Genomic DNA, 11,665 nt, shown 5'->3' on the forward strand with positions numbered 1-11,665 from the left:
TCTCCTTGTGCCCTCCACCTTTCCCAGCATCAGGGTCTTTTCCAGGGAGTCTTCTCTTCTCATGAGGTGGCCAAAATATTGGAGCCTCAGCTTCACAATCTGTCCTTCCAGTGAGCACTCAGGGCTGATTTCCTTAAGAATGGAGAGGTCTGATCTTCTTGCAGTCCATGGGACTCTCAAGAGTCTCCTCCAGCACCTCCAGGTGAAGGTAAACCATTGCAAAAACAGAAGTTTTTAGGTGCTCAAACTGGACAGGGCAATGTTCTGGGATTTAAAATGAGGCCACAACATTGTTGATTTCAGGTGTATGTTGAATTTGGCTTAGGCATTAGAGGGCTGGTGGAGGGCAGGCACATGATAGAGTCTGTCTGAGGACATTTTTTATCTGCTCCTTTTCTTTTTAATAGACGAAATAAGTCTGATGTTGGACTTAAAGGATTTCATGCAATGCCTTCTCCGCCAAAGCTGTGGATATTGCTATGGGGAAGGCAAATCCAATATTAAGTTTGTATTGAGCTTATCTTGTGCAAAGAGGGCATTTCAGTTGATGCAGTGACCCTGCAAAAACGTAAGTTGTTAGGTGAACAAACTGGGCAGGACAGTATTCTGGGATTTAAAATTGGGCAACAACATTATTGATTCCAGGTGTAGGTTAGATTTGGCTTAGGCAAAAATGGGGCCAATCTGTTTACAGGCAAATGGCTTCCTGGTTCCGAAAACAGCAACCATTATAAAACCACCAGTATCCTAGGAAGCAAAAGATTAATATACAAAACCCACGGCTTTACTGAATAAGGTGAGAAAGGAGGGGTGTTTTTCATCCAACTGGGATTGGGAACAGCCAGCCTGTGGGAGGGATTCAAGACCGGAGTGAAGCCCCGTCCACTTAGCCTGGCTGTATTGGCCAGAATTCAAATAAATGGATGGTGGAAAAGCCTGGCAATCCAAGCAGCCGACATAGGAATTCCCCAGCTGCCAGCCCCCTTGTCGTAGTGTTGCTTCCTGGGGGTCAGAGCATGCCATGATGGGCCACAACAGCTGCCCAGCCCATGTCTGTGTAAGTTGCCATTCTCTCTGGCCACCTCCTTGTTAGTATTTTGTGGGAGGGATTCAAGTGTACACTGGAGATTTAGGTTGGTGCAGTTAAAGTGGATTAGAGTGCTCTGTCATCCAGCTTGCTCCTTAAAGTCCAGATATAAACTAACTTTTGCATAAGCAAGCAAATCAAGATGAATGCCCAATAAGTAGTTTGTCAGGCGGAGCTCACTGATCCCTACTCAAGTTGTTGACTATGCCTTCTGTCTAAGATCAATCTTCATCTGTTCTTCTTTTTTAAATAGATGACCATGTCCACTCTATTCGCTGTGGTGCGGACCATGATTGGCCTCACCAACTCTTGATTCCAGGTGTAGCTTGGATTTGGCTTAGGCATTGGAGGGCTAGTGGAGGGCTGGCACATGATAGAGTCGAGCCTAGGATTCATGGGTCCTCCTCAAGGCACAGGTCTGCACAGATGACTATGCCTTCTGCCTTAGAACAATCTTCATGTGCTCTTATTTTTTAATTGATGACCATGTCCACTCTGTGACCCAGTGTTGCTGTTATAGAACTCAGCAGGAAGGAGGGTGAGGACAAAGCCAGAATTAGTTGACTTTGCCTATCATTGGCAAATATCATTTGCATTTTGAAAAGGAAAAAACACACACACACACACACACACACATATATATATAATATTTGTGTAAAATTCCAGGTAGCTCCAAAAGGGTTCTAAGGGATCTGAAATTCCTCAAAGGCTTGAAGACTTATGATGAAGATAATATTCCACCAGCTGTAATGAAAAGAATTGGAAAGAAGTTCAACAGCCACTTGGACTTTCAGCCAGCTCTCATAGAGAATGTATCATCCACCTACGAAGGCTTGTGCAAAGGGGTGAGGGCCATGGAAGAGCAGGACCTTGTTGCAAAGATGATGGCCCCAAAACGCGAACGACACAGAGAAGCTGAAGGTTTGCTCCCTGTACAAATGCAGAAGCTCAATACAAAGCAAGCAGAACTCAAGAAGGTGATTGACCACTTCCAGGACCTGAAGGATGAAGAAATGAATACCCGGAAGAAAGAACTCTGCTCTGAGAAGCTGGACAGGGCTGAAAAGGTGAACAGTGGCTTGAGAGGAAAGAAAGCTAGGAAGGACGGAAGCAGCACGCTTGCCAAGAATTCAGCACACTGACCTCACCAGGGGTGTCTTGTTATCTTCAGGGACGGTGGCAAATCTGGGAGCCTTTACCGTGTGACCGTACAGAATTTCAGAAGAAACAGTGGGTTTTGTGATAGGAGGAATGCTCTCAAAAGCTGGAAAGGGCTGAAAAGATGAGCTTGGGAGGAAACGAGGATAGGGGCATGGAAGCAGCAAGCTATAAGCTTTCCATTATCAAGGTTTCTGACTCCACTTACGTAAGGACTTTGGAGAACGCCATCTAGTTTGGAACCCTAGTTTTGCTAGAAAATATCGGTGAGGAAGAGTTGGGTGCCCTCTCAGAGTCAGTGCTGCTAATGGCAACTTTCAAACAGCAGGGTGTAGAGTACAGGAGACTGAGAGAGAACGTTCTTGAATACTCAAGCAATTTCAATTTTTTACTCAATGGATTTCTAGTGGAATACTACTTGGAGGAGTCTGACCACATCACCAAGGAGCTATTGTCTCTGGTTATGAAACAGGTAGATTTTATGGAAATTTGTATCTGTTTTCATTATCTGCTGTATCCGTTGGAAGCTCAGTATTATGAACAGAGACTGAGAGAGAACGTTATTGAGTACTCAAGCAATTTCAAGTTTTTACTCAATGGATTTCAAGTGGAATACTACTTGGAAGACTCTGACCACGTCACCAAGGAGCCCGTGTCTCTGGTTATGTTGAAACAGGTAGATTTTATGGAAATTTGTATCTGTTTTCATTATCTGCTGTAGCCGTTGCAAGCTCAGTATTATGAACAGGGCTGTTGAAAGACAATAGCTGTAGACACACCAAGGCCCATGACTTCCTCCAAGAATCCTGGGCACTGTATCTTTCAGAGCTACAATTCCCAGCAGCCTTAACAAACTACAGTTCCTGATTAGTTAGAAAGCAAAATCACTGGCAGATTCTGGTACCTAATTTCCCACTAAAATGTTGGTGCATTTTTGTCCTAATTTTTTCCCCTGAATTTTACTATGATTATGAAATGTGGTGAACTGAAGAATGGGACAGAAAGGAATTAATATGTAGATTATGCCCTCTCCCTTGGTTGTCCTCCTTAGGTTGCAGTTTCTGATGCCAAGGAGCAGCTAGTGGGTACAGATGAAAAGAAAGCCAGTGAAGCTGCCGCTATTGCCCAGGGTCTTCAGGTCATTGTGCTGTGCAGCCTGGTGCTCCCTCCCCATTCTCTACTATGCCAGCTTAGTAGAGTAAGCCCCCTTGAACCCAAGAAGACTGAAAAAAGAGGCACACACAGGGCTGCACTGTCAGCACATGATGTGCCATTCCACAGTTGCTCTTTAACTAAAGTGCCGCAATTAAGAGGGGATGTTCACACATGATGTTACTTAGAGGGGTTTCAGTCCCTTGCCCCCCCCCCCACTTCTGATCTGCCCATAGCTGTCAACTTTTCCCTTTTCTTGTGAAGAAACCTATTCGGATTAAGGAATTTCCCTCAAAAAAAGGGAAACGTTGACAGCTGCCTCCCCAGGGTTGCTATTTACCCCAGACTTAGAAGTAATATTGGGCAAAAATGCCCTCCTTTTGTGGGGTCACAAGTGAGTGAGTGTGATGCAGTTGAGTGTTAGGCCAGGGGAGACCAGGGTTCCAATCCACACTGAGTCCTCAAACTCACTGGGTGACCATGTTCCCATTGCACCAGGGAATGCATTTGACAGGTGGGGAACTGCCACCGAGAGGGCCCTCAATCAATACCAAACAAGGCACATCCAGTGGCAGCACCTGGAATAAGAAGGGAAAGGGTGGTTCTTGGAAAGTGATTGTTTCACTGGACTATTCATCCTGACTATGTGATATATTTGATATGATTACAGGAGGAGTGCGAGGGAGAACTTGCCGAGGCAATGCCAGCCATGAACACACCCCTGAATGAAACTACAGATTCTGGGGAAGAATAACTCAGACCTCTTACAATGATGTTTCCAAAAATACCACACAGGAAACAATTCAGCTTTAACAGAGATCAAAGAACAGGACTCTGCATTTCTGCCTTGTAGAATTCTCTGAAGTAATAAAGGAGAACCTAAGTTGTGCTTTCAAGGCATCTGCAAAAAAGGTTTCTTACTTGGGGCAGACTCTGTTGACACAACTGCTACCCCCCCCTTCTTTCTTTTTAAATCACCCCTCCAATCTTATCTTAGCAGAGGGCGAACGAGATGTAAAGTGGACGCCTGCCAATTTTTAATTTTAAAACCATTCTGGGGTGTAAAACTGTGTGATTGTTCTTGCTTAGGCGATCCTGAAGAAAAGAGCTTCTGGTTTTATTACTGGTCACGAGTGTGGGGTGAAAAAGAAAAACAGACGGGGGTGCAGGGGGGAGAATGACAGGAGTGGCCGCAAACATTTTAATCTCCCACCACGCTTAAATGCAAAGCCTGCAAAGCTTGTCCCTAGTTTACTTGTGAGATTTCCTTATCCTATATATGCCCATGCAACGGCTTGGATCTGTGGAGCTGGCACTGTTACAAGTGCCACATCATACTTGATCCGCATTTGTAAGAAATATATATTTTCAGATGGAACTCCCAAGCAGGTACCTGGGTATAAATATACACCCAGATTTAGGCAAGCCCTATCAGAACCATGGACAGGTCCTGTAACCTCCAGTGGTTACAGTTTTCTCTTGATTGTGGTTAATGGGTGGATGTTGTCTCAGCAAAGAGGTTGAGGTTGGCAAACCCTGCCCTGCAATTAGCCCTGCCTTTGCAGAGGAGCTGGCTGTGTTCTTTAAAGGGCTGTTGTCCACTTCCATAACTGCTAACATCTACAAGGCTGAAAGATGAAATGCTACTGGGGACTCATCCTAAGGGTTTGAGTCACAAACCCCACCTCAGCCCCCTCACAAAGGGCCATCACAAACCCCACCTCAGCCCTCTCACAAAGCACCATCACAAACGCCACCTCAGCAGACTCACAAAGGGCCATCACAAACCCCACTTGAGCCCACTCACAAAGGGCCATCAGAAACTTACCTCAGCCCTGTCACAAAATGCCCTCACAAACCCCATAGCATATTGGGATTTGTGACAAAACTCCATCATCCCTAGTAATGCAAGGCCAGCTAACATATGGCTGCTTATTAAAAGTGTCCCAATGTAGGTTCCAGTTCCCCCTGTGCCCACTGTATTAGGGCTCCGGTCACCTTGTGAGCCGAGTCTTATTTAGTCTTCTGTTTTCATCAGAAGGTATCTCTGCATTCTCAATAAACCATTTTCATTTGAATGCGTTTTTTCTGTTCCAAGGCGAATCTAACTATGGTAGGAGATTACTGGACGACAAGGACAGGCTTCTCCAGCTCTCTGTTCTTTCCAATTGTATATTGTAAAGATGCAGAAGTCCTGCAAAACTATCAGCTTTCTCCAGAGGGGGAATATTTTGTAAAAAGTCCATTCTTTTGGGAGGAGTAGGTTTGTTGTTCAAGGCCTCCCAATCACCTTGACTGCACAACTGGGATTTGCTGGGATGTGGCTGAATCCCACCCAAGACTAACGCTGGTCTGGAAGTCCTCTTTGCTTTGCTCCCAGTCTTCTTTCTTGGGTTGAGCCCAACTCTTTGCTTTGTCATTTCATTCAACTTCGCTTCTGGCTTTCCCCAGTTCCTACCATGGCTTTCATTTTCAGGTCAGGGTCATGGCTTTGAGCCCCTACATTGCAGGATGTTGAACTAGATGACCCTCTCTTCCGTTCTAGCTCTATGATTCTTTGATTCTGTTAACTTCATAACCCGTCCATTCCTGTGTAAGGTCTTCCTTGCCCTCTGCCTTCCACTCTCTACCCCAGATATTAATCTTCTGGTGGTTTTAGGCCCCATCTGCACCATACATTTAAAGCAATATCATACCTATTTACACAGTCATGAATTCCCCCTCTAAAATATTGGGAACTGGAGTTTATTAAGGGTGCTGAGAGGTTAGTTCCTCTTCCTAGGGAACTCTGGAGCTTGCAGCTCTGTGAGGGGAACACAGCTATGAGATTGTGGGCGTATATTGACTGATCACAAAGTTTATTTGAGTCTGCTACTTTTATTTTATTTTCCCCCCTATTTTGTTTTATGTTGCTGTTTGATCAGTCAGGATACACACACACACAGAGATGCACACACTCTTTTGTTTATTTTCTATGGGACAGACAGCCACAGCAGCATAGAAAGCAGTAGGATAGGTAAGGCACGACGTCAAAGGGGAAAGTTATTATTATAATCAGTTCGACAGGAAGAAATGACTGTATTGGATATAGAAGAAAGAAGAGGATGAGTCAAAAATGAAACATGGGTTGAATAATTGTTCCACCCCTGAGCTTTTGGAGAGCCAGTGTGGTGTAATGGTTAAGAGCAGTAGTCTCGTAATCTGGGGAACCGGGTTCGCGTCTCCGCTCCTCCACCTGCAGCTGCTGGGTGACCTTGGGCCAGTCACACTTCTTTGAAGTCTCTCAGCCCCACTCACCTCACAGAGTGTTTGTTGTGGGGGAGGAAGGGTAAGGAGAATGTTAGCCGCTTTGAGACTCCGTAAAGGGAGTGAAAGGCGGGATATCAAATCCAAACTACTACTCCTCCTCCTCCTCCTCCTCCTCCTCCTCCTCCTCCTCCTCCTCTTCTTCTTCTTCTTCTTCTTCTTCTTCTTCTTCTTCTTTTGCTGTAACCAGATAGTAATTTTGGCTTGGCTAATTAGGCCACACAGTACCTCACTGCACCAGCTCACTTGCCTTATGGATATGCTTTGCAGTATTCAAGCCTGGCGTGCTCTGGTCCATGGGGTCATGAAGAGTCGGACACGACTACACGACTAAACAACAACAAATTCAGTCTTTTAGTTCCTTTAAGGCCAGAACTCAAAAGATGGAAATTCAAAGGGGAACAACTTATATCTCATGCAGTGAATGGGCTGGACACATTTTAGAGGATGTGTGCAATGACTGACATTCTGGGGGAAAGTAACTCAGGCCTCTTAGAATGATGTTTCCACAAATACCACACAAGAAACAATTCAGCCTTAACAGAGATCAAAGAAGAGGACTCTGCCTTTCTTCCTTGTAGAATTTTTTGAAGGGATAAAGGAGCACCTAAGTTGTGCTTTCAAGACATCTGCAAGAAAAAGGTTTCTGACTTGAGCCAGACCCTGTTGACACAAGTGCTACCAAGAGCACAAAACACTTGGAAAAGTGTTCATAAGCTGCTGTTCCCCACATCACCCTATTCAAATGAAACAGCTCAGGCTGACCTGCGTTATTCCTAGGGCAGCCCGAGACACCACTGTCCTGATAACCTTAGGTGGGTTATCCCATGCTTTGTCTGGAGTTTGTCTGCCCCATTGTCAGACTCAGCTGCCAGCTCAATTGGCTGCTGTACGTGGAATGGGATTGAAGAGGCACCGTTTTGTTTTTGCTTTATGCTTCAATCAGCAAAATGTATTGGTCCGGCTCTGTATATTGACTGATAGCAAACTTTTCTTATTGGTAATAATGCAACTTTTGCTGCATTTGAAAGCCATTTACTCTTTTCCAACTTTTAGCCTGATGGAGCCAGTTCATGGGGCCAGTTCAGCCTTGTTTGGAATTTCTTCGCCATCATTGCAGGGTCATGGCTAAGACATCCCCCATCGATCTCACTCTTTCCATGATCAAAACAAAATAAAAAAATTCCTTCCAGTAGCACCTTAAAGACCAACTAAGTTAGTTCTAGGTATGAGCTTTCGTGTGCATGCACACTTCTTCAGATACATACATCTTTCCATGATGACACTGTATATTGCTTTGCTTGATAAGGATCCTGTGAGCTTCATCTTCCCGCTCGCCCACCTCCACCTTGTTGCGCCCTAAGACTGAGGGAGCAACTGCCTTAGTTCTCCCAACTCATTTCTGCCCTAGAAAGATATGGAAATGTCATGGAGGAAGCCCATGTTGAGCTGCGTCCAGCTTAAAGTGCAGAGCACACTGGTATGTGCATGCAAAGGAATGAACTGGGGAAACTTAAAACTGTAGTAAAGCACATGTGCTGCTGTTCTGGAATTTTTGTTCTGGAATTATTCTAGTTCACCCAGAATTCAGGAAGAGTGGGATTTGGGAATGCTCTGGCACAAACCAGAAGAACAGCTGTACATAGCATTGACACTTTCTTAGTGGCAAGCAATGCACAAATCTAACAAACCTATAAAATGGAAAGTTGTAATAGGTGAAGTCATCTGGCCTCCCTAGGCTAACCATTTGCCTTTACCTGTCACCTGTTTCCATATGAAATGCATCTTGTACTGAAGTCCCTAGGGGTATCTTCACCTACAACCTAGGTTTATATCTACTCCAGATTCTCAATATAGTGCATCTAACAAAATGTTTTTGAAAGTCCATATTTACTTTGACCTTGTCATACCACTGATATCCATCTCACCCAAACCTTAAATCATGACTCTCTAATTCCCAAATCCCCCTAGTTCTTAGGATCACTCACTCCTTCATCCACGCTAAGCAACAGGTGGCAAAATACAATTTCTAATCAGGCAGTTCCAATCCTCCCCTTTGCTTTACATCTTGCAGTACTTTCATTTTAACTTGGGGTTTTTTTCATTGCCATAACACTTAGATAAACCCCTTTTGCCATTCTTCAAATAGTGAATCAGTCGCAAGAGGTATTATTTGAAATTAAAATATCATTCTAGGCAAAACATTCATTTTTATCACTGAAATTTTGCCTAGCAATGACAATTTTAACTTTTCCCATCTTGGCATAATAATTCAAGACAGGGGTGCCAGATTACATCACAATCCAATGTTAAGTTTATATTGGGGTCATCTGGTGCACAGAGGACATTTCAGCGAAGGAGCTGCAAATAGGTAAGTTGTTAGGTGAGCAGCCTGGGCGGGAAAGTGTTCTGGGATTTAAAAGCTGTCTAAAAACAATATTCATCTGCTTTTCTTTTTTCATAGATTACGATGTCGATTTTCTGGATAATTCTCTTGGTGTCAATTTCTGGCACCAAGCATGCTGAGGTAAGAAAAAAATGTGACTAGGATAGGGCTTGCCAATACGAAGGTCTGCAGTTTGAATCCCCGTGACGGGGTGAGCTCCTGTTGCTCGGTCTCTGCTCCTGCCAACCTAGCAGTTCAAAAGCATGTCTAAGTGCAAGTAGATAAATAGGTACCGCTCTGGTGGGAGGGTAAACGGCGTTTCTGTATGCTGCTCTGGTTTGCCAGAAGCGGCTTAGTCATGCTGGCCACGTGCCCAGAAGCTGGACGCCAGCTCCCTCAACCTGTAAAGCGAGTTGAGCACCACAACCCCAGAGTCGTCCACGACTGAACCTAACAGTCAGGGGTCCTTTTACCCTTTACCTTTAAAGGTAAAACATTTGCATTTATTGCAAAAAATGTCTGAAAATGCCCCCCTTTCACTGGCAGAGGAAGAGGAGTGCAGGGGAAGCACACCACCCCAGGCAGCATGATCCTGGCAGGGTGCCATTGCAGCTGCCCCCATGCTGGGCACCCCGCCCCCACAGGTAGCGCTTCCCGCCCCCAGGATGCACGCCCCGCCCCACCTTCTCTCTGCCTCCTTGTGTGGGGTCACAAGAGAGTGAGTGTGATGCAGTTAGCGTGTTAGGTCGGGGGAGACCAGGGCGATCAAATCCCTACTGAGAATATTTTTGATGTCATTACAGGAGGAGTGCGAGAGCGACCTGGTGGAGCGAATGCCCGCCCTGGAAGGTCCTTTTTTGGCTCTCCATACCTTGAAGCTGACAAATACCTCCTTTGTCATCTGCATAAACGATCCACCAGGACCTGTCAAGTTGGTGATGGAAAATGTGAAAAAAAAGCCAGAAAGAAAACCTGATTCAACTGGAAGCGGTAATTTATTTTTTTAATCCTCTATATCCTCTATTGGGAGGGGTTGTCATGTGTTTCTTTGTTGATACTGAGCATTTTCATCGTATCACTTTATATCATATATTCAGACATTCAACCAGTAGACTTTAGTCTATTAGGGCAAGTGGGGAACTGCCCTAAAAAGCTAAGCCTCTGTTAGCCAGCCCCCATCTGCTCCTGTTCCTCCTTAGACCCAGTGTTGCTGTTATGGAACTCAGCAGGAAGGAGGGTGAGGACAAAGCCAGAATTAGCTCACTCTGCCTGTCATTGGCTCTAATTCCCCACTACTGTTGACTCTCCCGTATTCTGCCCTACAAGTCCAATGGGCATCAGCGCCTACCCCAGAACTCAATGCAATAAAATGAAACATAGATGCAAGTGTCATTTTATGACCTTATCCATTTCCTTTGGCTTAAGAATCACCTGGATGCTCCAAAAACCTACTACAGGGGAAAGAACAGCAAGGTTGAAAATCTTCCAGATTTTAAAAATGAGATATTTATATTTTGAAAACATTTTAATATATATGTATTTATTTGAAATTTCAGGTAGTTCCAAAATAGTTTTAAGTCACGTGAGATTCCTCGACTCCTTGAAGACTTCTGACAAAGAGAATTTCCTCCCAGCTGTAATGAAGAGAAGTAGAGAGAAGTTGTGGACTTTCAGCCATGTGGACTTTCAGCCATCTTTCATGGAGCCAACTGTATCATCTGCCTGCAAAGGCTTGTGCCAAGGAGTTAGGGTCATGGGTTCAAGCCCCTGCATTGCAGGCTGTTGAACTAGATGACCCTCTATTCCATTCTAACTCGATGATTCTTTGATTCTGTGACTTGATAATCTGTCCATTCCTGTGTAAGGTCTTCCTTGCCCTCTGCCTTCCCCTCTCTGCCCCAGATGTTAATCTTCTTGTGGTTTTAGGCCTCATCTGCACCATATATTTAAAGTAATATCATACCTATTTACATAGTCTAAAATCCTGAGAACTGGAGTTTATTAAGGGTGCTGAGAGATTAGTTCCTCTTCCTAGGGAACTCTGGAGCTTGCAGCTCTGTGAGGGGAAAACAGTTATTAGATTTTAGGCATATATTGACTGATTATAAAAGTCTGCTACCTTCAGTTTTATTTTAATTTTTCCCTTTTTTGTTGTAAGTTGCTGTTTATTTGTCAGGATACGCACACACATCCCTTTTTGTTTATTTTGTATGGGACAGACAGCCACTGCAGCATAGAAAGCAGTAGGATAGATAAGGCACAACTTCAAAGGAGAAGGCTATTACTGTAGTCAGTTGGACAGGAAGAAATGACAGTATTGGATATAGAAGAAAAGAGGATGCATCAAATATGAAACATGGACTACATATCTGAATAATTGTTCCACCCCTGAGCTTTTGCCATAACCAGATAGTAATATTGGCTCGGCTAATTAGGCCACACAATACCTTACTACACCAGATCACTTGCCTTATGGCTGTAGAATACAGGAGACTGAGAGAGAACGTTATAGAGTACTCAAGCAATTTCAAGTCTGAGTACTCAAGCAATTTCAAGTTTGAGTACTCACTTGCCTT

The 11,665-nt window shown here is 44.4% G+C and overlaps 1 protein-coding gene across 9 annotated transcripts in view; it reads left to right on the plus strand.

Annotated features, from left to right (window-relative positions):
* Positions 1-1,355: 1,355 nt before the first annotated feature.
* Positions 1,356-11,665, plus strand: part of LOC310848329 (dynein axonemal heavy chain 3-like) — a 622,604-nt gene continuing 612,294 nt past the window's right edge. For 5 of the 9 annotated variants that reach the window (XM_083747300.1, XM_083747301.1, XM_083747298.1 and 2 more), the window contains exons 1-3: positions 2,340-2,921; positions 9,168-9,230; positions 9,893-10,079. In XM_083747300.1, the coding sequence (XP_083603426.1) occupies positions 2,553-2,921; positions 9,168-9,230; positions 9,893-10,079 (619 nt within the window). In that variant the 5' untranslated portion in view covers positions 2,340-2,552. Of the gene's footprint in view, positions 1,409-1,753; positions 2,318-2,339; positions 2,922-8,044; positions 8,184-9,167; positions 9,231-9,892; positions 10,080-11,665 lie in introns of those variants that run through there. The other 4 variants (XM_083747306.1, XM_083747307.1, XM_083747304.1 and 1 more) reach the window with 4 other exon arrangements.

The sequence above is a fragment of the Podarcis gaigeae genome (genome assembly GCF_964106915.1).
Source record: "Podarcis gaigeae genome assembly, chromosome: 7".
NCBI classification, from domain to species: domain Eukaryota; kingdom Metazoa; phylum Chordata; class Lepidosauria; order Squamata; family Lacertidae; genus Podarcis; species Podarcis gaigeae.